Below are 24,832 nucleotides of genomic sequence, written 5' to 3' on the forward strand. Positions count from 1 at the left end.
ACTTGGAATACATACTTATAGTCTCACAATTGTTTTATAATGATGTGGTTTATGCGGTCATTTCAATCTACCTTCCTTCCTTCCCCATACACATCCTAGCAGCATTTGTCTTTTGAAATATGCCACACGCACATGCCTTACAAATACATAGGAGGCAGCTTGGCCTTTCAAGAACAAGCTTCACTGGCACGAGTAGATTATAGGTGCTTCTCCCCCACACCTTGCACATATACTGGGTGCAGCATTCAGTCTCTCATAGAGGTGCTTTACTCTCTACCTATGTCTAATGTCCCACTGATTAATGCTGTACAATCTCACGTTTGTGAAGCATTCAGTCTCACACACATGCACATTATAACCAACTTATTGTTTGAAGGTGAACTCATTAAACTTGTATCTCCACTTAACCTGGTAAATCATTGATAACTGTTTTTAATTTCAAAGCATTTTTTGTACATGTGAATTTGTATATATATTTGTTTTCTGTGCTAATGCCCCGAAGTCTATGAAAGTGTTGTGAACCAGAAACATGTAACATTGGATAAAGGGCTGCTAGATTTAGTCGTATCAGTTCTTTTCGCTGTTCTTTTGCAGTAAACCGTTTAAAAATACCTATGGTTAGTGAGTTACATTGTATATTTCTATTTCCTTTTCATTTGCAAGTTTTTGTGCATATGCCTCACGAGACCTTGTTTCTTTTGTAGAAGACCGCTCTTTAATTGGGCTCATTGGAGCACTGGAACTACTGCCATGATACTCGCTGGTGAGTAAACAACTAAATTGACCTGACTTCTGTCTGTTTTCATTTGATCTTTTTGTACCCGTGAACGTCAGATAATAACTGCAGACATTTCCCATTAAGTTTGAAATCCATTCATGTTAACATTTATGTTCCTGGTAGTGAAATAAGACCATAGGTCGAGAGGGTGTCAAGTCTCAACACAACTTACTCCCCATCAACTGGATTGAGGTGTGTAGACCACAGTCCCGTAATAATGGAATCTACATCTCCGGCAGTGCCCTTCCACCCCATTTTCTCACACACCACACCGAAGATTATGCTTGTATGTCTTCTCCAAACGGATTGTAGAATAAGTCGGTGGGAGCCACATGCCAATAACACCTATTATTTGCACAGCGTGACCCTGGCGTGTCTGTTATTCACCCACTGAAGGCAGGCATCAGTGTAGCACACAAGTTCTGCAGTGCAGACTGCATGTATCAATCTTTTCCAAAGTCCTAAGGAACACTGGTAAATAAATTGGGAATCCAATATCATGGGAGCTGAAGTCTAATTGTTTGGGCCGGGTATAGCAGGATACTGCTTAAGCACAAAAGTATCGACCCAGACGTCAACAAATTTTGATTGAGTCACTTGAATGAGTCCCAGTCAAACGTCCTGCAAAGGAAGGCAAGGCAGTATCTTTGTCCTCTAATGCTTCAAGAAACCCATCATTTGCTACTGCCAGTGGTGTAGAGAACAATCTCTTGATATGGAACAGTAGTGAGAATAGATCAGAAGAATCATGCAACAGTATCATTTTTACTTCTAGGCAAATGACAGTGATGGTCTTCATCTCTTCCCAGATCTGAGCAAAAATAGTGCAAGGGTTGTGGGTATTTAAACAGTATACCCACTATATTACCTTCCTGGGACCATATTACAGGAGTACCCAAGGGATACAACGGGCGTTTGTGTCCGCTTTGCGTGCCCCTTGGGCATTTTTGTATTACAGAATGGGCCGCAGACCCTTGTGTGGCCGCTTCTGTAATATTGAAAGCGCTTGCGCACATACAGCATCAGTACTTTCTCAAGAGAGCGTTCCCTCATTTGCATGGCTCCATACAAAAGAGGGAATCACTTTTTCGCCTACATTATATTACAGACACGTTGCAGAGACAAAGAAGCTGTCAAGAGGCACTGACAGTGCGCCACCTAAAAGGTGGCACACTGTCATTGCACCTCCTGACAGCAGCCTTCTGGAAGGGAGAAAAGGGGTTCTATGCATCCACAGGCATCCCCTTGCAGGCAGGTGCAGTCACTTATTGTAACCGCCTGCAAAGGGATTTCTAAACCCCTTTAACCTCATCAGCACGGCGCAGATTCCTGCGCTGTGCTGAACGTTCTAATGAGCCAATGGGCTCATGACGGAACGGTTCCGTCATGAGCACAGGCCAACCGACGCTCATGACGGAACCGTTCCGTCATGAGCATCGAAGGGGTTAAAAGTGCAGGCAGCTTTCTCTGTGCCTGCTCTGTGAAACACGGAGCTGCTTGAAAACAGCCGCTCTGTTTTTCACATGAATTTTCTGCCCCCAGGACAGCGCGAGTTTGGTAGCTGCCGTGGGGGCAGTACGTTCATTCTAATATGTCACGTCTTCCTTGATTGCACCGGGCGCATCTTTTATGGTTTAAATCTTTTATTGAATTTTCCCAAAAGACAAAACAACCAGACCTCACAGAGTCAAGTATGACTAGCACGGTAAGCTTCAATGCAATAATTATAAGAATATTCGGTGTTTGATGAAGCCAATCGGCGCTGCGGGTCGTACAGAACTCCCAAAAACAAAACACCCAAACCCTCCCTGTCCCCTTTGTCCACAAATCAAAAGGATACCTCCAATAAGAGAAGGAAGATCAGTGAGCGAGAACGGCATCAGCGCAAGGCTTCTGTTTGCGCTTGGGCGTCTTCTGATCTGGGATTGGGGTGTCCGCCAATCGGAGAAGATGTAGATATCGGAGGCAACTCAATTCACGGAATTCCCCTGTGAGTAGAGTCAGGAATGGTCTCCACAACTCCGGGAATTCGTCCCCTCGACCTGTCTGTACCAGGGACCGCTTCTCCATTCCAAGCACCATCCATAACCTGGGTAGCCAGCTTGTATGTGTGGGGGCCTGTGGCGTCCTCCAGTGTGCTAAAATGTTTTGCATAGCCGCCCCTAATGCAATAGCGATCAGGTGGCCCCTCTGCGATTTCAGGGAATACATCAGGGCATTAGGCTATCCCAACAGGATGTACGCAGGGAATCTGGGAAGTTGGGTGTCTAAGTGTGAGTCTGTCATCCAATATTGTACCCCAATACCCTTGTATGCGGTCGCAGCTCTAGAGCAAATGCTCCAGCGTACCCAACTCCCCGCACCCTCTCCAGCAGCGGTCACTGATGTGGGGATCCAACTTATGCAAGCGCTCAGGTTTGTGATACCAGTAGGTAGCCACTTTAGTAAGAGTCTCAGTCAGTCCAGTGTGATATGCGGAATGCCATGCTCTATGATAGACACTGCCCCATTCTTTGTGTGAGGACCCTCCCTAGTTCCCGCTCTCACCGGCATCTGCCAGCGTTGTATGTGTAAGTGCCCATGACGAGGAGATGTTGATACAGGTCTGAGATCAATTTCTTCTCTGAGGTGCGGGTGACCAGCCATTTCTCGTAGGGAGTTAGATGTCGTTGTGCTCCAGGGCGAACCTCTGGGTGGAGCGCCCAGTGACGTACCTGTAGATATGCTAGCTGGCTATCCTCAGGGATGCCATAGTCCTCCTTCATCTGTGGGAAGGAGAGGATGCCATTCAAGTTGAAGAGATGTCCCAGGTCCCTGCAAGGGGTTCGCCGCCAGGCCGCAAAGGCCCCAGAATCTAGCCCCGGGGTAAAGTCGCGGTTGGCAAATAGAGGTGTCAAAGGGGAGGGGAATGATGTCAACTCGTGTTTGGTGGCGACCCGGTCCCACCCCTCCATAACCGTGCTTGTGATCAGGGACGCGTAGAGATTAGGCAGCCGATGGCGCTTGGGGAGAAAGGGATCCCCTGCAGGGGCATGCCCGCTACTGCCTGGTCCTGGAAGAGCCAAGTCTTTGCGGATTCCCGGGCGCATCTTTTAAAAGGTGTGCCCAGCGCAATCAAGGAAAATGCGCCATGGTTATAATACGCCCCCAGGATGTTACATCTCCAACATGCTGGCTCAGTACTTAATTTGTACAAAAAACAATTGCTATCCATTACAGAACCAACACAACTACTAGCTATTACATTCCTACAAGTGTTTCCATTGACTATTCCAGCCCACCAAAGCTATGAGAATGATTTGAGTGGCAGGTGAATGTATATTGAATTAAAAAAAGACAGTGGTCTGTGCTCATCTCTAAGTTAAACAAACAGTGCCACCATGAGGCAGACTATCATAAGTGCCTGTGTAGGAAATGAAATGCTGGTGCCCAGCACCGTAAACCTCTGGCTCAAATAACCCCTTCGATGCTGATGATGAGCTCAGCTCGTCATCAGCCACGGGTAACGTGTGCGGATGACGAGCTGAGCTCGTCATGTAACGCGGTAATTAGAAAACAGCAGCACAGCGCAAAAATAACCTCAGCAGCGATGCGGATAAAGACTGTTCATGGCGTGGATGAGCTTTCTAATGCCTGAACGAGGACCTGTGCCACTTGTGGGAATTTTTATGTATCTAAATGTATGACCAGTATCATGGAGACATCCCTCCACCCCACCACCACAGGCTGTGACCCGTCTAGGAGCTAGACTGAAAGCCTCAATTCCCACCACATTTTAAGCGCGTAGTTCGTCAGTTGAGAAAATGAGCGATCCTTGAGAATCTTATAGCGCCAAAGACATTACCCCTAGTTAAGCCCCATATCTGTAGGTATTCAAGGATGGGTGAATGATGCAGGTCAGTCTGTCACTGGACTGGCAACTGAGTCGGGCAGTGACACAATTGGTGGTATGTCCAGATTTAAGATGGAGCATATAAAACTAATTTCAATGTATTTTCTGAAGTGCCCCTTTCTGATCAGACATAATCTGTCTTCATAAGGACTTTAATTCAACCATACCTTGCAGCATATCTCCCTTCCTCCTACAAGAATCGTTGTTCCACCATATCGGCACACCAGCACGTATCCTACTCTTTATCCCCATGCCAGCTATACACTGATAAATGTAATATCAAATTGTACCCTGGCAACAATTTTGGGCTATTTGTGTAGAATAAAATTGTCACCCATTCTGGAAAAGATGTCCCTTTCCAATGTGCACCCACACAGACCCTTTCCTACATGATGGTAATATATAGGCAGCTGAAGTCAACGGATGCCGGACTCTATAGATGCTGTAGCCAGTATGATTCCATACACAGAAGCTTCTGGCTCCCTGCTGAGGTCTCTGCATGCAACTTTGATGCATCCAAACTGGGCTATGCTGCCCTCCTGCTTCTCCAGGGAAACAATTGGATAATTAAATCAATGCATCTCATTCTGGCTGGTGGCACACACAACATTAGCATCCCAAAAGTATAACTAAATCTTGGAGCTACCATCATCTTGACAGTTCTAACCCTACTCCACAGCGATTGCAATTTGTACCATGGCAAAAGATCAGAGAACTTCTTCTCTAGTATTGTTGTCAAATGATCTCTAACAACATTCTCTAGACACTAATTAATGTATATACCCAATTAGTTGTTGGGAGCTGACTCCTTTTTGTGCATTATGCCTCACAGTACCATGCCCCGCCTACATTTTCAGCATTAGGAATCGACAATGACATACAAATGATTACTCTACCAGGCAATGAAATCTCATCTTTTTTTCACCAACACTATTGTCTCCCTCAAGGGGTTTGAATAACTCTGAATGGTAGTGATGGGGGTTACATTGATCTATCCAATTTTTGCATCAATTTTTACGTCTGTGTAAAGCCTCAATAAAATTGTTGGACATGGTGGTTCATTTGCAATGTGCATTATTATTGGTTAATATAAATGTTTTGTATGTGTTCACGACTGTTTCTATGTTTAGTGGTGGCAATGTTCCTTGGAATGGACGTACCAGCGCTTAACCTCCCAGACCCCTGGGACACATACATGCTGACTGGTTTCGTATTATGGCATGTGTTTGTTGACGTTGTGCTCGAGATCCACAGCTACTGCCTAATTAACAAAGGTACACATCTTCTTTATATTGACATATGTTAAGACCTGGATTGCGTTTTTGATGCTTTTTGAAAATGATGCTTCTGAAATAGAAAATGTTTCTGAAAATTGTTCATTGCCTCAGCACAATCAGTATTAAGCCATCCATCATCCAGGGAACTCTTCATTGAGGGCCTTCCATACCTTCAGACAGAAAGAGTGGAGCTCACCTATTTTTCAATCTTGATCAGATTGAACTTTTACTATGCAGAGTTTATTTTTAAGGTGTTGGCAATTTAAACATCGCTAAATGAACTGTGCAAATATTTCAGAATAATTATCAGAATTAGGAAAACACAAATAAAGCAATTTGTTTTTTTAATTCTGATGAAAACAAATCTTCTAATACGATCAAAACTAATCAATACACTAGGTAATGCCATTTCAACACATTGTCGTTTGTGCACTGTAAAGCTTTATCAGTAAAACTGTATGTCTGTGCAAATGTAATGGTCATTTCAATTGAAAATGTGTTTTCTGTAATGGCACTGCACTACTACACGTTGTATACTCCACTATGTGCTACTCCACTCTATGCTAACCTACACCCCTCAACTCTATACCACTCTAATGTACTCCAGACTAGGTTACTCCACGTAACTCTACTCTACCACACTTTACTCCGACCACTCTATACCTTAACCCACTCTATGCCACTCCACGATAATCCACTATGTGACACACTGATGTTCTAATCTAGTCCACTCTATGCCAATCCACTCTAAGACACTCCACTCCACTGTGCGCCACTGCACGACACTACTCCACTCTATGCGAGTCCACCGTACGGCATTATGCCACTCCCCAATAGGCCGTTCTATTCCTCTCTATGCAACTCTACGCCACTCCATTCTACTACAGTCCATGCCACTTACTGCACTCTGCAACACACGACACCACTCCAGAACCTTTTAATCTACTCTACAACACTTTACTGTACTCTACGCTACTCTGACACTGCTCGATTTGTCGCTCCTCTCTGTTGCTCCATTCTAACCCTATACTCCACTGTACTCTACACCCCTCCTCACCACTCTGCTCTAGAACTACACTGACACTCCTGTATGAATGTATGCCACTCTACACCTCTTTACTCCACTTCAACACCACTTTAAACCACTCAACTCCACTTTACTCCACTCTACTTCACAACATGTTACTCCACTCTTTGACACTGTACTCCACTGTATGCCATTCTATTCTACACCCCTCCACTCTGATACTCTAGTGCAACACCCAGTAGCTACGGCATGGAGCATAAGGTCTAAATTAGAGGCAATGTGCAAAGTATTTATGTAGTACCAAAACAGTAATAAAGTCAAAATACACCAGGAAACCATAAATAAGTGTAAAAAATGTGAGTAAATTGTAATAAACAAAATGCCACTAAAATGCCAAGAATTCAATACGACGAACCGGAGTTATGAATTTTAAAGTTTATGGTGAAAAATAGCACCAAAAAGCGTTCAGCTCCAAACTGTATTCAACTGGACTTGGTAGACCAGTACCTAGGCATGATTTGAGGCCAACTGAGATGCAGCATGGGTCGACTATAGAAACCAGGTTCGACCCAGTCAGAAGTTTTACCTTTGCAATTAGTTTGGGACATGGAAATCAACAATCTTCAGTGATGCAAGGCAGAAGGCTGTGTCTGAGGAGGGCTCCACGTCATCCGATAGCTATTGAATGAGGTCCTGATGAAGCCGTTGATTTTTGATGGGTAAGCTCCAAACTGGAAACATTTGAAAATCGTGCCAAGGATACTTTTGGCACCTTTGCCCGGTGAAGATTTCTATGTTTGGACGTTGTTTTTTTTTGGGGGGGGGGCTGTGGATTCTTACAGTGGGGCAAGAATGTAGCCGAAGACTGCTCCATGAAGCTGGATACCTTCTCTGTGAGGTCCTGTTGAATCGGATTTTCTGCTCGCTCCTCTCCCACGAGCCGAGTGGTCGCTCCCAGTGTCCCTGCAGACACATGGTATCGTAGCGCTGCTTTGCCTAAGAAAGCTGCATTTCATCTCGCCTGCTGTGCGCTCAGTTTCCGCTTTGAATCAGTCTCCGCTTTGATTAATTAGCGCTGTGTTTTCATTGTTTGTGCTGCTTACAACGCGCATTGAATAGAAAGCTGCATTTGCATCTCGCCTGCTGTGTGCTCAGTTTCCGCTTTGTTTAATTAGCGCTGTGTTTCAGTTACCGCTTTCATTAATTAGCGCTGGGTTTTCTTGGATTGGGCTGGTTACAACGTTATTTGCGCGTTTGCCTCCAGCGCTCCGCTCTGCTCCCCCCTCCGCCTCCATTTTGTTTGTTGTTGTTGTCCTCGTGTGCCCGCCCCGCCTCCCAGCTGAGACGCCCTCGCCCTTCCCCCTCCACCATCCATATATGACAGTTCTTCCCGCGCGCAGCGTTCACGCGCAGCGTCCGCGCCCAATCCGCGCCGAAGGTGCTCCAAAGGTAAGCCCGTCTACGCCCGTCCGCGCCTGGACCGCGCCCAGCGCCAGACCCCTTGCCCCTCGCGCTTCCCAGCCCTCCCGCATTACCTACGATGCCGCCACCCTCCTAGCCCTTGACCCCGGTCGCGCCCCCAACTGCGTCCAAGCCGCCCCTGGACACACCCATGGACCTTTCTCCTGCTACTCCTGCAAATTCAGCGGCACCGACAACATCTCCGCTACGATCACACCACAGACTCTCGACCCCAACCACCTACAGTGCATCCTTCTCAACACCCGATCGGTCCACAGACACGCCATTGACCTATGGAATCTACTAGACACCATCTCTCCAGACGTCGCCTTCCTAACAGAAACATGGATGAACGCTTCCTCCGCCCCAGACATCACCATTGCCATCCCTGAAGATTATAAGATCACACGCAAGGACCGTACCGGCCACACAGGAGGAGGAATCGCTATCGTCCATAAAAAATCAATCCGCATCTCAACCAGCTCTGACGCCAACCTCGCTAACTCCGAACACCTTCACTTCCAGATCCACATCGACCCCAAGACCACACTCCGAGGCACCCTCCTCTACAGACCACCAGGACCCCGCGCAAAATTCAGTGAAGACATCACGGACTTCATCACCCCACACGCGCTCCCCTCCAAAGACTACATCCTTCTGGGAGACCTCAACTTTCACCTCGAAAAGATCAACGACGGCAACACCGCCACCCTCTTAGACAACCTCGCCAACCTCGGACTTAAACAACTAGTCACTTCCCCCACCCACATCGCAGGTCACACACTCGACCCCATCTTCACCTCCAGCAATCATGTCTCCTTCAGCCACACTACGGACCTCCTCTGGACTGACCACAGCTGCGTTCACTTCACCTACAACAAGCCGAAACCCACCAACCACCTCCAACCAACTCTGCAAAGAAACTGGAACAAAATCACCACGGACCAGATCTCTGCCTCGCTCCTTCTAAACGCCCCAGCCCACTCTTCCAACGCAAACGAAGCCGCCGCCAACTTCACCCTATGGTTATCCAACACCGCCGACACCTTAGCACCACTGAAAAAACGTCAAAGCAAACCTGGCAGCAAAAAGGCCTCATGGTTCAACGATGATCTTAAGAAGTCCAAGAAACTCTGCCGCTCCCTTGAAAAGGCCTGGAAAAAAGACCCAACCACTAGCACCAAGGACGCCTTCTGTAGGAAGGTGGCTACCTGACTATGGTTACCCCAGATTTTTTGCCCTGTGTTTAGCTGGTTTTCGACTTAGTTGGCCTGGTTCCCTGCTAATCAGGGCCCCAGGCTATCTGCTCTCTCTGTAAAATGGATTCCATGTACCCTAGGTGCATAACTAGATTGGCTTGGGTCACCTTATCAGCCCCTGTACAGAGCACTATAGGTGCCCAGGGCATAGGTGCATCCAAGGCCTACCAGGGGCTGCAGCATATCTTTTGCCACCCCTGGCTGGCTATCTAAATTGACACAACTGGCTGATCACTCAGCTGGGGCAAGTGGGTGTAATCACCCCTTGCTTAGATATAGTATACCTATATCTAAACCTATATCTGGACACATATATAGCCTGTAAGCCACTCCTATGGAAGGCCTCATCAATCCTGGAGGCAGAGTGCGTGGTTTTATGTGAGATGGTGCCCTGGCATGAGCTGAGCCTGTCTGCAGCTGTCGGGAACAACTCTCTAAGCTGATCCGGGATAACGCCATACCATATACTCTTAAGCGCCTTATAATCCTCGCGGTTATATAGCAACTTTGGTTTGGCTTTATCAAAACATGTCGTGTAAGGTGTCATACGAATTGGAATACTACCCCCTCGCCAGTTCTGGCGACGGGGGTAGCATTCCACCCTTCTAGAGGGAGAAGACATGTTACTTTACTGAAACGCGGTTGATTTAAAATGAGCCTCAGATCCACAAAATGGATGCCCCTGCCACAGACACGGGTCTGGCCTCCTGCTGCTGACCGAAACCCGGCAGAGGAGGCCTGGACAAAGAGTTTCCTGTCACAGGGCGGTGTCAAACCACCCCAGACAGGAGATAGTGGATTGGAGTAGGGAGGTTTCAAAGAAACCAGACACTGCCTGGGGAGCACAAGGCTGCCCCTTGCATAATCCGGCCAAACCGGTTCTGGGGCCTCCCAGCCCCTGTCCCAGCGCGGCCAGGATCAAAGGAGAGGGGTGTAACCACCCCCTTCCTGGGTCCCACCCATAGGAGGGGACCTAGCAGGATGTCCAACCCCCCAGATTCGAATAAGAGGGGGAGCAGTCCCAATGGAACTCAGATCATCCTGAAGAAACATAAGAAACGAATTCTGGACCCTTCGACTTTCTACACGACGTGAGAAGACTGAAGAATCTCCCTTGTGGTCAAGGAGTGACCACCCTGTGCAAACAGGCACCATCCAGCCCTCGACCCTTGCTTTGTTGCAGTTCCCGCCGGAACTCGAGCGACAGAGATCGACGAGATCAAGCTTGCCTGCCTTCTACCTGCCCGATCCACAGTCCCTGCAGAGCTGAGACCCGTGGAGGTGACCGGAAGCGTGGGGCACGCCATCTTGAAAAGGCCACGAGACGCTGACCGTGCAGCCCACGAGTGATCCTCGAAGCTGTGCACCGGGGTTTGAGAAGCCCCAGCCCCGAGCTCCACTTGCACCAAAGCTCACCCCTCCACACTCGACGAGTGCTGCGTGGGGCCCTTCTGCTTGTGTGCGCTCGACGCGTTGGCCCGGTCACTTGCCAGCTGGCTTGTGGCCCCTGTGCCGACGAAACTTGAAATACGACTCGCTTTTCTGGTTGCTCCAGATCTGCACCAGCTCCTGTGAAAAGGAGCACCCACTCTGACCCTCCTGGTTCGAGTGATAAGCAATCTCCCGGTTCCGCGTGGATTGCTTTTGCCAAGTGCTGTTTGCTGCAATCTTGAAGCCGACGGTGCTGACGGCGAGAGCCTACGTGGGACAGATCGTGACCTGCTCCTGGACATCGCAGATGCCCCAGAGCCCACGTGACAGCGGAGAGAAGCCTATCGACATCCACCTGATTGCGCCCGACATTGCCTGGTTCCGTCCTGGTTCCACCCTGGTCACTGCTGAGTGACCCAGACTCTGTCCCCTCTGCTTTCAGGTACTTTTCTACTTCGATCCACCCTTGGATCGCACCGGACACTTCTGCTTCACAGCGCCTGCAGCTGCAACAGCTTCAAGCACCAAGAACCTGCGTGTCAGAACCCGACGCCACTTCGACCCTGTGCACCCACGGCCTGTGGGTGAGGTAACATTGCAACGCCGGTGTCTATACACTGGTACACACCTCTAGGGTCTGTGTCTAAAGTTTTGTGTTCCTAGGTTCAGCGGAAGTATCTTTTAATTCACTTTAACTAACTTTTACGCACCATTGACAGTGCATTGGTGCGCGCCGCACTTTCCGTGCTGCACCCGTCTCCTGTGGGCTACTCCCGACTTCATCATTGCTAGTCCTGACTGCTCCCAGCGAATCTCTAGGCCCTAGGCCTAACCATTGTTCGATAAGTGTTACTTATACCATTTTTTTAGTATATGGTTTGAGTGGCCACCCGCCCTCATCCATAATTGTGCAACTTTATATGTGTAACAGTGCTTTTTGATTTAACGCTTGTGCCCCTTTCCTCATAAAGAGTACTGGGGAGTAATTTAGAAATAAATACATATATTTTTATAATATATACTTGTGTGGTGTCCTTTCATTTGATTACAGGATTGCATGTGGTAAAACAGCTCGCTTAACACGACCTCTTAAGTTAAGCCTTTAAGGCTGCTTAGTCCATGCTACCACTAGGATAGCTTGTCTAACAAGGTTGACTTACAACCTGACATCTTTGGGGTTTGTTTGGACTGATACCCAGTGGTTCCAGAATTGGAAACACTACATATCAGGCCAACTTCTCACATTGGTGTGCAGCGGTGCGGATTTGAGCTTGCTGTTTGTTTTACCATTGCAATCTTTATCAAATTGAAAGATCACATCAAGTACCTCTAGGTACATATAAATCAAAAGCTTAGCATATTAAGTTCTACTGAACTTAGTAGTTGTAGATTAAAGGGATTAGCACACCCTGACTACAACTCACTAGCAAGGTACAGTAGGAAACCACTTAGTGTAGGTAAGTGCATCACTTACACCTCACTAGCAGTCATGTCTGATACAGGTAGAGCCTCAGGCTTTGCTCCTGTAATAGTTGATCCTATAGGGACAACATCCAGATATGACAACCTTAGCCACAAAGACCTGAGTGCCTTGTGCACAGCCAGGGGGCTAAAAAAGGGCAGAGGCCCTACCATTCCTTCCCTAGTAGCTCTCCTAGAAAAGGATGACCTAGATAAGGTGAGCCAGGCTCCCTTAGAATCAGGTGAAGGGATAAACTCCCCTGAGAATGAGAATCTTCCAGATGAAGTAGTAGAGGAGGAGGAGGAAGAAGAAGACTCTGATTTAGAAGAGCCTGAAGATCAGGATCAAGGGGAAACCAGGTACAGGTTGCCAGGCTTAACCAGGCCAACTTGGACCTACATGAGAATGGAGAGGGCCAGCACCACTCCAGATCTCATAACCAAATTCTCCCAGGCAACAGGAGGGTGAGATCTCTATCAGGGGACTCTCATCTTTCTAGTGCCTCAAGAGAATCTCAAAGAGGGATGACTTCCTCCCAGAGAAAAGAGCATAGGGCCAGAATGAGGGCTGTCCAACTCCAGATAGAGAGGGAGGAGGTAGCTCTGGCTCAAGCTAAACTTACCTTGGCTCAAGCTAAACTTACCTTGGCTAGGGAACAGAAATTAAGTGGCTTAGATGCCACTGGTGGCAGCAAAATTCCTAAAGAGAAACCCAGGTCCTATGATAATAGAAACCTGACAAAGATTGTGCCCCCCTATCAGGAAGGGGATGACATCCACAAATGGATGACTGCTCTGGAGAGAGCCTGCATGGTACAGCAGGTTCCTGAGGAACAGTGGGCAGCAATCTTATGGTACTCCTTTTCAGAGAAAGGGAGGGATAGGCTCCTCACTGTCAGACATGAGGATGCCAGCAATTACAAAGTCCTGAAGAGTGTTCTGATAGATGGGTTTGGCTTAACCACTGAACAGTACAGGTTAAAGTTCAGAGATACCCAGAAGACAGACTCAGGACTGGACTGATTTTGTTGATTGTGCAACTAAGGCTCTGGAGGGTTGGCTGAATGGCAGCAAAGTACATGACTTCACAGGATTGTATAATTTGATTATGAGGGAGCAGATCCTTAGTAATTGTCAGAACCAGCTCTTACACCAGCACCTGGTGGACTCAGATTTGACCTCTCCCCAAGAATTGGGAAAGAGGGCAGATAAGTGGGTCAGAACCAGGATTAGGCCTAAGAATCAGGACAATAACCAGAAGAAGGAGTCTACCAAGCCTCAAGATAAGGGTGGGGATAAAAGTAAAGAAAACACTTCCCCAGGGCCCCAAAACTCCAAGAAGGGGGGTGGGTCCCAAGACACTTCTTCAACAGAGAAAAAGCCTTATTGCCATGCCTGTAAACAGGTTGGGCATTACAAAACAGACAGCTGTTGTCACAAGAATGGCAATAAAGAAAACATACCTCCAAAGCCAGCTCCAACACCTCCTGTTACTGTTAGCAGTAATACCCCAGGAAGTGGGAGCACACCCAGGAATCTGGGTGGGTTTACTTTTGGAGCCCAGGTGGACCCTGGCCTATCCAGATCCCCATCCCCAAATGATCTTGTCTATGAGACTGGCATGGGGTTTGCCAACTTCTCTGTTTGCCCAAATACCTTGAGCAAATATAGACAAGAACCTATCATCAATGGTTTGAAAGTTGAAGCTTTTAGAGACACAGGGGCTAGCATCACCATGGTGGCTGACTGTATAGTCCCCTCTAAGCAACTTTTACCAGGTGCCACATACAAGGTAACAAACATTGATGGCATCCAAACAAATCATCCCATGGCAGTAGTAAGTCTCAGCTGGGGAGGTGTCATTGGCCCAAAGAGAGTGGCAGTGTCACCAAACTTGCCTGTAGACTGTCTACTGGGTAATGATTTGGAAATCTCAGCCTGGGCTGAGGTTGAACAGGAAATCCATTCTAGAATGGTAAATTCCAATGGAAAGGTTAGTGGGGCTGTACTGGCTATAGCCCCAATTCAAGATGTCCTTCCTGAAAAGGTTGGTAGGGCTGAGCAACTCTCTGCCCCATCTTTACCAGAAGCTCTTCCAAACCAGAATAGCAAAGCTGTTATGATAACAGCAGAAACCCAAACTGAGTCTCCTCCTGAAAAGGTTGGTGGGGCTGTGATGGCCACAGCCCAAACTCAAACAGATACGGTTGTTGTGAAGCCTGAAATGATGGATCACTCCACCCAAACTGAGAGCATGGAGGAGGAAGATAAATCTTCCCCTCACCAGACATTAGGACAGGATCAGCCTCCTCAGGGAACTGATCTTACCCCTGATGAAGGAACTGCCCCAGAGGTTGTTAGGCCTGGCCTGACAGAGCCTCTGATGGCAGTGGACCCTTCTCAGGTGGGATCCAGTCTGGAGCAGGTAACCTGCCCCTCTCTACCTTGCCTTAGTCAGCCCAGGGCTGCAGAGGACAAGAAGGACAGTGAGACCCAGAGGGCCCCCTGTCAAATAAAGCACCCCCATCAACAGATTAGGGGCACCAAAACTAGTAGGCCTAGTAAGGTGAAAACTTTAAAAACTCCTGAGGGAGCCCCCTTAAAAACAGTTAGGGACCTCCCACAGATGGATTCTGTTGGGCACAGCCAAACCTGGGACCCAAAGGGCCCAAACCTGAACTGTCCCTCCAGCAAGCCAAACAGAGGGACCCAGCCTCCAGCTTTAGGTAGCCAGAGGTTGACCCTGAGAGCTCAGTGCAACTCAGTTGAAGAAAGAAAGGCACATATGGTGGAAGATAATTGGAGGAAGTTGAGCCCAAAATTAGTGGAGTCTCACTTCAATACTCCATATCCAAACCAGCCTTTAACTTTGCATAAACACACCCAAGGTAGTGATTCCCTATGGTGGAGACCCTCTAATACCCCTAGGGTGAGGGACTGCTTAGTGGACCATGAGACAGGGGGTACCCATGCTAGTGCAGGTACTTCCTTATATGGCCACTCAGGCAATAAAGGCTTACCTGGCCAAGGATAGCCTTATCTCCTTTCGTTTGGGGGGGGGTTATGTAGGAAGGTGGCTACCTGACTATGGTTACCCCAGATTTTTTGCCCTGTGTTTAGCTGGTTTTCGACTTAGTTGGCCTGGTTCCCTGCTAATCAGGGCCCCAGGCTATCTGCTCTCTCTGTAAAATGGATTCCATGTACCCTAGGTGCATAACTAGATTGGCTCGGGTCACCTTATCAGCCCCTGTACAGAGCACTATAGGTGCCCAGGGCATAGGTGCATCCAAGGCCTACCAGGGGCTGCAGCATATCTTTTGCCACCCCTGGCTGGCTATCTAAATTGACACAACTGGCTGATCACTCAGCTGGGGCAAGTGGGTGTAATCACCCCTTGCTTAGATATAGTATACCTATATCTAAACCTATATCTGGACACATATATAGCCTGTAAGCCACTCCTATGGAAGGCCTCATCAATCCTGGAGGCAGAGTGCGTAGTTTTATGTGAGATGGTGCCCTGGCATGAGCTGAGCCTGTCTGCAGCTGTCGGGAACAACTCCCTAAGCTGATCCGGGATAACGCCATACCATATACTCTTAAGCGCCTTATAATCCTCGCGGTTATATAGCAACTTTGGTTTGGCTTTATCAAAACATGTCGTGTAAGGTGTCATACGAATTGGAATACTACCCCCTCGCCAGTTCTGGCGACGGGGGTAGCATTCCACCCTTCTAGAGGGAGAAGACATGTTACTTTACTGAAACGCGGTTGATTTAAAATGAGCCTCAGATCCACAAAATGGATGCCCCTGCCACAGACACGGGTCTGGCCTCCTGCTGCTGACCGAAACCCGGCAGAGGAGGCCTGGACAAAGAGTTTCCTGTCACAGGGCGGTGTCAAACCACCCCAGACAGGAGATAGTGGATTGGAGTAGGGAGGTTTCAAAGAAACCAGACACTGCCTGGGGAGCACAAGGCTGCCCCTTGCATAATCCGGCCAAACCGGTTCTGGGGCCTCCCAGCCCCTGTCCCAGCGTGGCCAGGATCAAAGGAGAGGGGTGTAACCACCCCCATCCTGGGTCCCACCCATAGGAGGGGACCTAGCAGGATGTCCAACCCCCCAGATTCGAATAAGAGGGGGAGCAGTCCCAATGGAACTCAGATCATCCTGAAGAAACATAAGAAACAAATTCTGGACCCTTCGACTTTCTACACGACGTGAGAAGACTGAAGAATCTCCCTTGTGGTCAAGGAGTGACCACCCTGTGCAAACAGGCACCATCCAGCCCTCGACCCTTGCTTTGTTGCAGTTCCCGCCGGAACTCGAGCGACAGAGATCGACGAGATCAAGCTTGCCTGCCTTCTACCTGCCCGATCCACAGTCCCTGCAGAGCTGAGACCCGTGGAGGCGACCGGAAGCGTGGGGCACGCCATCTTGAAAAGGCCACGAGACGCTGACCGTGCAGCCCACGAGTGATCCTCGAAGCTGTGCACCAGGGTTTGAGAAGCCCCAGCCCCGAGCTCCACTTGCACCAAAGCTCACCCCTCCACACTCGACGAGTGCTGCATGGGGCCCTTCTGCTTGTGTGCGCTCGACGCGTTGGCCCGGTCACTTGCCAGCTGGCTTGTGGCCCCTGTGCCGACGAAACTTGAAATACGACTCGCTTTTCTGGTTGCTCCAGATCTGCACCAGCTCCTGTGAAAAGGAGCACCCACTCTGACCCTCCTGGTTCGAATGATAAGCAATCTCCCGGTTCCGCGTGGATTGCTTTTGCCAAGTGCTGTTTGCTGCAATCTTGAAGCCGACGGTGCTGACGGCGAGAGCCTACGTGGGACAGATCGTGACCTGCTCCTGGACGTCGCAGATGCCCCAGAGCCCACGTGACAGCGGAGAGAAGCCTATCGACATCCACCTGATTGCGCCCGACATTGCCTGGTTCCGTCCTGGTTCCACCCTGGTCACTGCTGAGTGACCCAGACTCTGTCCCCTCTGCTTTCAGGTACTTTTCTACTTCGATCCACCCTTGGATCGCACCGGACACTTCTGCTTCACAGCGCCTGCAGCTGCAACAGCTTCAAGCACCAAGAACCTGCGTGTCAGAACCCGACGCCACTTCGACCCTGTGCACCCACGGCCTGTGGGTGAGGTAACATTGCAACGCCGGTGTCTATACACTGGTACACACCTCTAGGGTCTGTGTCTAAAGTTTTGTGTTCCTAGGTTCAGCGGAAGTATCTTTTAATTCACTTTAACTAACTTTTACGCACCATTGACAGTGCATTGGTGCGCGCCGCACTTTCCGTGCTGCACCCGTCTCCTGTGGGCTACTCCCGACTTCATCATTGCTAGTCCTGACTGCTCCCAGCGAATCTCTAGGCCCTAGGCCTAACCATTGTTCGATAAGTGTTACTTATACCATTTTTTTAGTATATGGTTTGAGTGGCCACCCGCCCTCATCCATAATTGTGCAACTTTATATGTGTAACAGTGCTTTTTGATTTAACGCTTGTGCCCCTTTCCTCATAAAGAGTACTGGGGAGTAATTTAGAAATAAATACATATATTTTTATAATATATACTTGTGTGGTGTCCTTTCATTTGATTACAGGATTGCATGTGGTAAAACAGCTCGCTTAACACGACCTCTTAAGTTAAGCCTTTAAGGCTGCTTAGTCCATGCTACCACTAGGATAGCTTGTCTAACAAGGTTGACTTACAACCTGACATCTTTGGGGTTTGTTTGGACTGATACCCAGTGGTTCCAGAATTGGAAACACTACATATCAGGCCAACTTCTCACATTGGTGTGCAGCGGTGCGGATTTGAGCTTGCTGTTTGTTTTACCATTGCAATCTTTATCAAATTGAAAGATCACATCAAGTACCTCTAGGTACATATAAATCAAAAGCTTAGCATATTAAGTTCTACTGAACTTAGTAGTTGTAGATTAAAGGGATTAGCACACCCTGACTACAACCGGAAGCCCTCGGAAAAGCACCCATCCCGACAGATCACGCACGGAACCTAGGCGTCATCCTGGATTCCTCACTCTCAATGAACAGACAAGTCAGCGCCGTATCCTCTTCCTGCTTCAACATTCTTCGCATGCTCAGAAAAACATTTAGCTGGATCCCCACCGAAACAAGGAAAACAGTCACCCATGCTCTGGTCACGAGCCGACTGGACTACGGAAACACCCTCTACGCAGGCACTACCGCTAAACTCCAGAAGAAACTCCAACGAATCCAAAACGCCTCAGCCAGGATCATATTAGACATCCCACGCAACGAACACATCTCTGGTCACCTTAAAGACCTCCATTGGCTACCCGTCAATAAGAGGATCACTTTCCGACTGCTAACCCACGCACACAAATCACTCTACGACATCGGACCAGAATGCCTCAACTCACGACTGTCCTTCTACACCCCTTCCCGCCAACTACGTTCTTCCAGCCAAGCCCTCGCCACGGTACCTCGCATCAACAAGACCACCATGGGAGGCAGATCCTTCTCATATCTGGCTGCTAAAACATGGAACTCACTCCCCGCTTACCTTCGCCTTACCCAGAACCACCTAGCATTCAGAAAGCAACTTAAAACGTGGATATTTGACAAGTAATCCTCCCCCCTTTCTAAGCGCCTTGAGACCCTCTGGGTATGTAGTGCGCTATATAAATTCTCTGACTTGACTTGACTTGACTGCAGAAAAACTCCAAGCAGGAGAAGCCTGAAACTTCAGCCAAGTGCAACGCGACTTCGTCGGATTGGCCTAGCAGGTTTGGCTTGGTCTTTGGGAGGTCTCTGGAGCCACACACTTTCAAGGTTCCAGGTTTTAGGATATGTTAGGAGTATTACACGTTGACACAGACAAAGATTCCAGGACTTCGTGGACAACATTGGTGATCAAGATTCACTCCAGCAGAAGCACCATCATGTTCCTGTGCAGGTCCAGTTGTTCATCGGGCACTTGCACGGAAGGCCTCCTTTATCATGTTGTGCTCCTGCAGTTTGAATAAAAGTTTAGCTGTATGACCCTTAAAGTTCACTTCTTTATCGTGGGTACAATACGGAGAGCAGTTCCAGTCTACTAGGCACTTCTCAGGTCTCACACAGCAGGATCAGTCTGCTTCTGGTCTTCTAGGGTACTGTGGGTGCCACATTTATTCCCGGCACCTTCCTGTGTGTGGGATGACTTTTGGCTCCTCCCTAACTAGTGGGATAAAAGATCCAAGGGGTAGCCATACCCTCTTTTCATTTGTAGCATTTCCTGATTGCCCTACTGCAAGCAATCCCACAGTGTCCCTCTGTACCTAAAACCAAGATGGCAGAACCGTTCGTCCGCGGGTGCTGATCTTGTGTGCCACTCCCAGAGGCTTGACCATGGAAATGAGCAACCCCTCCTCTGTGTTCACTTGAACCAGTTCTGGGGGGTAGCTCATCTTCCACTAGGAGTGATGCCTTTCCTACTGGGGGAACAAAGGAAGGGCCAGCCCAGGTGTCAGCTAGTATGTGCTTGTGACAGGATAGGCCTCTGTGAAGTGAATCCAATTTCTGAGCATAGCCCACTATCCATCATGCCAAAAGAACAACACCTCCCCACACCCAAGGCCTTTGTCCTGCTCTGTGAGCAGTTTCCCATTAAATCAAGGGCTACTCAGCTTCCTGATGACAGTTTGAACTTATGCAAATTGGCCTCCAAAGGCTTTAGAAAGGGAAAAGGTAACTTTCTAAATGTACATTTTCCTTAATAGTTATTTAAAGTGTGATTTTACTGTTAAATTTGATTTAGAATAACTAATAAAAAAGTTTGAATCACATTTCTAGCTTTTTGCTAACCAAATTTAGCATTAATAAATGTAATGATAAAACCCAGTATTTTTCAATGGAACAGCCTGCCTTCCTAGGGTAAAAATAGCATTTGGAACTTTTTCTCGAGAAGGACATATTTAACGCTAAACTTGTACAAGTCCTGCAATAGGGCCTATTTAGGGGTGACTAATAAATATTTAAAAGATAGGTTTTGTCAAGTCAAAAGCAGTTATTTTGACATGTCAAATTTGCACTTCAAAACTGCAATAGCCAGCCTCTAAATGGTAAACCTGAAGTAATGTTACAACTGTCACTATGGTAGATTGCAGAATGGGTGCTGCAGTCCACTGTGACATTTAATTTACTGGCCCTTGGAACACTTTATACAGTATACTAGGGATTTATAGGTGAGTTAGATTAGCACAGCAATGTGCTGAGACAGCAGTGCCTAAAAAACCTTTAAACATTCTTTAAAGTCATACCAGCATGTCTGCCCCATATTTTACTGACCACTACATGGGTGTTGTTTTACACTCTAACTTTAGTTGCTGTTGCTTCTTTCTATCTTTCCCTCTTGCCAGAGCTTAATCATCAGTACCACAATCTGGTGGAGATCAAATAGCCTCATTCATTTGCATAAAGGCTATGGAAAATGTTGTACCATGCCTTTTCTGTAATCTGTGTAATGTTTAAAATGTGGTCAAATTTGAGTTGAACTAATTAGTTCTGTTATTTTCCCCTAAATAGGGTTTTGAGAAATAGTCCGTTGATTGTACAATATTTAGGTCGGGCTGCATATTTAATTGCTTTTTAACACATTCAAATCGATCATACCGGTCTTGTCAGCGGTTTGTACAAAGATTCAGCACAATCATTTGCAAGCCACTCCAGGCAGTAGAGGCCCTCATTGCACAATCTGCAGGCATAATCTTCATAGAGCATCATATATTCTGAGAGATTGCACTGATGTTATGCAAAATCATGTTTGTTTGAAGATTGGGCCCACCTGCTTCTTCACAACTGTTAATATTGATTACCTCTCAAATTTTGCTTTATATAATTATTGTTATGTTATGTTAAAATTATTTATACCGCGCTCGGTCACCAAACGGTTTCATGGCGCTCATAACAAATGCGGAGGGCAGGAACGGGGTTTACTCGAACGCTGACTGAAAGAGGAAGGTTTTCAACATCCGGCGGAAGCAATCATAAGTTGGGCAGTGTCGGAAAGCAGTCGGGAGGGAATTCCAAATTTTGGGGGCCAGAGAAGAAAAACAAAGACCACCATACTTTTTACGTTTGATTTTAGGAATGACTAGAAGATTGTGTGAAGTAGAACGGAGATCTCTAAGGGGCACATATTGCTTCAGACAAGAAGAGATGAAAACAGGAGTTGTTAAATCTATTTGTAATGGAGAGGGGATATCTGACCACAAGGAGACAAATGACGTGTGCGGCCAGGAGGATGATTATATATAATGCGTTCATTGGATAGTGCTCTTTGCAGACCTGATACTTGGTGGTGTATTCTTACAAAAAATAAATACTTGAATGGGAAATTTGATGTTGCAATTGTGTGTATTTAAAAAAAAAAAGAAAATGTATTTATTCTGTTGAAGTCGTCAAGACTTCCACATAAGAGGTGGAAGTCTGATCGAAAGATGTAAAGTTATCATGGAAAAAGCATACTGAAAGGGTATACAGTTGTCCAAATTATGTCACATAGATTCAAATGTACGCATTGTAACCTTATGCCATTGCATAAACGGTTTCCAAAGAGGCCAGACTTGTCGGGTTATTCAATGAATTGTCCACTTTTGGTTTGTCTCGTCTTCACTAGCTTTTAGTGGTCTATTAACTAATATTAATGCTCTTAAAAGAAAGCAAAGCTCACGTTGGTTTTCTGTAGTAAGCAGTGTTCGATTTTTATTTGTTATGCTGTTGATATAGCACACACCCTGCCATATGGGCAGCAAAAACCTTCTCATTCAATTAAAGTAACATAAAAAAAGAAAGTCATTTCAAGTAATCCACATGGTAATATGGACGTTTCTGCCTTATAGTTGTAAGTTTTAGTAGCAGTTTAATCTATGGAATCGGCAAATTCCCACGACAAAAGTGTTAATATATAAAGATTAATGCTCGGTTATTTTAGAAGTTCATTGTTGTCTTTGGTCTGCCTACTGGTGCTGCCCAGTAGTGCCACCCGATGACCCATCAGTGATGGGAAAAATCTTTGATCTCTGATTGCTGTAGCTGGATAAGAACCATCCACCGTGCCTATGTTGCCAATTGAAGGGTGAGTTGAGAATGCAATATTTAAAAAAGGCATTCAGGGTCATATTCAGTACGGGCTTTTCACAGATACAGAAATGATGGAGGGATATTGAGAGACTATAACGTATTTATAGAATGAGAAATATTTCCATGAATAGAGTTTAAAAGTTACTGTTCCACCTTGATCATCTACAGTTGTAGTTTCTGACAATCTTACTCTACCCACGGCTAATGAAAAGTGATATCTTTTTACAACAATTATTTTGCAGAAAGACCTGTATAGTAGGCTTACGTGATGTGCATTATCTCGCCATCTAGAAGTTGGAGTCAGAAAATGAAACTCTATTTTTTTTCCCTAAAAGTACTCAACTCAAACCTTATTCTAAAAGTATTTTTCTTGTCCTCAAACACAGAGGAGTCTGGCATCATAGCCCTCATGAGTAAGTGTTGGACTTGGCCCTTTTTGCAGTCATCCCAGAACTTTTTGCCTTCCTCCTGTATTTTGTCCAACCTGTTGTTGGTTGTTTTGTGACTCTGGGCACTTTATCACTGCTTTTCAGTGCTAAAGTGCATCTTTTCTCTATGGTAAACTTGATTAGATTGGCCTACACCTGTTTGGCATATTTTTTTTTGAAAATCTTTTTATTACAAGAAACACTCCATTACAAAGCACATCAGTTTACGTCGGAAGATCATTGGCAATATGTACAATACACTTAATTAAAATCCCCTCAGAAGTAACAATGCGGCCCATGACCACGGATCAAGCTCATACAAAACCCACATGCAGTACCTAGGCACCTACCACACCCCTAACTAGACCCTCCCCTCCCCCATGTAACCTCGTCTAGACCCTGCATCGCCCCTCCCCCATCCCTCGAATGTCACTTGGTTCCCTCAGTTGAGATTGATTGCGCTCTAAGCACCTGTTTAGCATATTTCATTTAACTGTTAGTCTCTTGTACAGTGGTATCCCACATACCCAGGGCCAGGAAATTAAATGCTACTGTTGGGTTTGCAGTGCTCCTTGCGCCACCCACCAAAGTAACCTTTCAAACCTGTCTCAGGCCTCTGCCACTGCAGGGCCTGCTCGCACAGTTTACTGCTGCTGTGATGCGGCACATAAAGTGGTTACCACATCTGTGAATCCCCTTTTACTACATATCAGTCCCCTCTAAGGTAGGCCGTAGCTAGCCCTATGGGCAGGGTGCTCTGTAGATAAAAGGTAGGACATGTGCCTTAACTGTGTGGCATGTCCTGGTAGAGACAAACCGCCTATTTGGTTTCTCACTGCTGTGAGACTGTCCTCTAATAGGGATGCATTGGGGATTACCTGATATGTGCTTCAGTGGTAATTCTTGACATTAGAGGGGTAGCGTGATCAAGTTTGGTATATTTGGAATAGTGGTGATAAATGCTGCGTACCCTCCCACCTCCCAGCTGCTCCGCCCTCCCTCCCACTTGGCCATAAATGGCGACCGTGCAGCGCAGGTGAGTGTGACCTGACCTCAGGACACCCCCGCGCCGCACGGCCACCAGCTGTAGCGTGTGCGTCCCCTCGCTACTGTCCTCAGCCTCGCTGAGCCCGCCCCGTCGACCCTGCCCCCCGCCGTCATATTTTGCGTGTGTTTTATTTACTTATTTCTTTTGTGCTGCCTGTATCGCTCTCCCCTTCTATTCTGTGCCCTCTGTTTGTCCTTTTTTGTGCCTTGCATTGTTAGCGCCGTTCTCTGTGGCCCCCCCACCCACTTCCCGCTCCCCGCTTCCCGCCGCCTGCGTGCGGCCACGCCCCCTTACCTTCTGTGCCCTCCCACCTCCCAGCTGCTCCGCCCTCCCTCCCACTTTGCCATAAATGGCGACCGTGCATACGCGCAGCGTAGACGCACAGCGGGCGTGCCGATTGTGCGCCGAAGGCGCGCCAAAGGTAAGCCCGTCTGCGCCCGTCCGCACCTGGACCGCGCCCAGCGCCCGAACCCCTGGCCCCCGCAGAGGCCAGCCCACCCGCCGGACGTACACCGCGCCACCCTCAACGCGCTCAACACCGGCCGATCCCGGGATGCCACCGAGCCACCCCGAGACGCACCCACGGACCCTTCAGCTGCCACGCCTGCAAGTTCACCTGCATCCGGACCTGCCTCGCACCAGCACCCGCCAA

General features: G+C 47.6%; 1 protein-coding gene across 1 annotated transcript in view; it reads left to right on the forward strand.

The window, feature by feature from the left end:
• LOC147672863 (ferric reductase 1-like) overlaps positions 1 to 24,832 on the forward strand; it is a 184,475-nt gene that overhangs the window by 132,270 nt on the left and 27,373 nt on the right. The window contains exons 12-13 of the mRNA XM_086947966.1: positions 705 to 763; positions 5,801 to 5,944. Of these exons, the coding sequence (XP_086804092.1) occupies positions 705 to 763; positions 5,801 to 5,944 (203 nt within the window). The remainder of the gene's footprint in view (positions 1 to 704; positions 764 to 5,800; positions 5,945 to 24,832) is intronic.

Source organism: Lissotriton vulgaris, unplaced genomic scaffold (assembly GCF_964263255.1).
Source record: "Lissotriton vulgaris unplaced genomic scaffold, aLisVul1.2 SCAFFOLD_471, whole genome shotgun sequence".
NCBI classification, from domain to species: Eukaryota; Metazoa; Chordata; class Amphibia; order Caudata; family Salamandridae; genus Lissotriton; species Lissotriton vulgaris.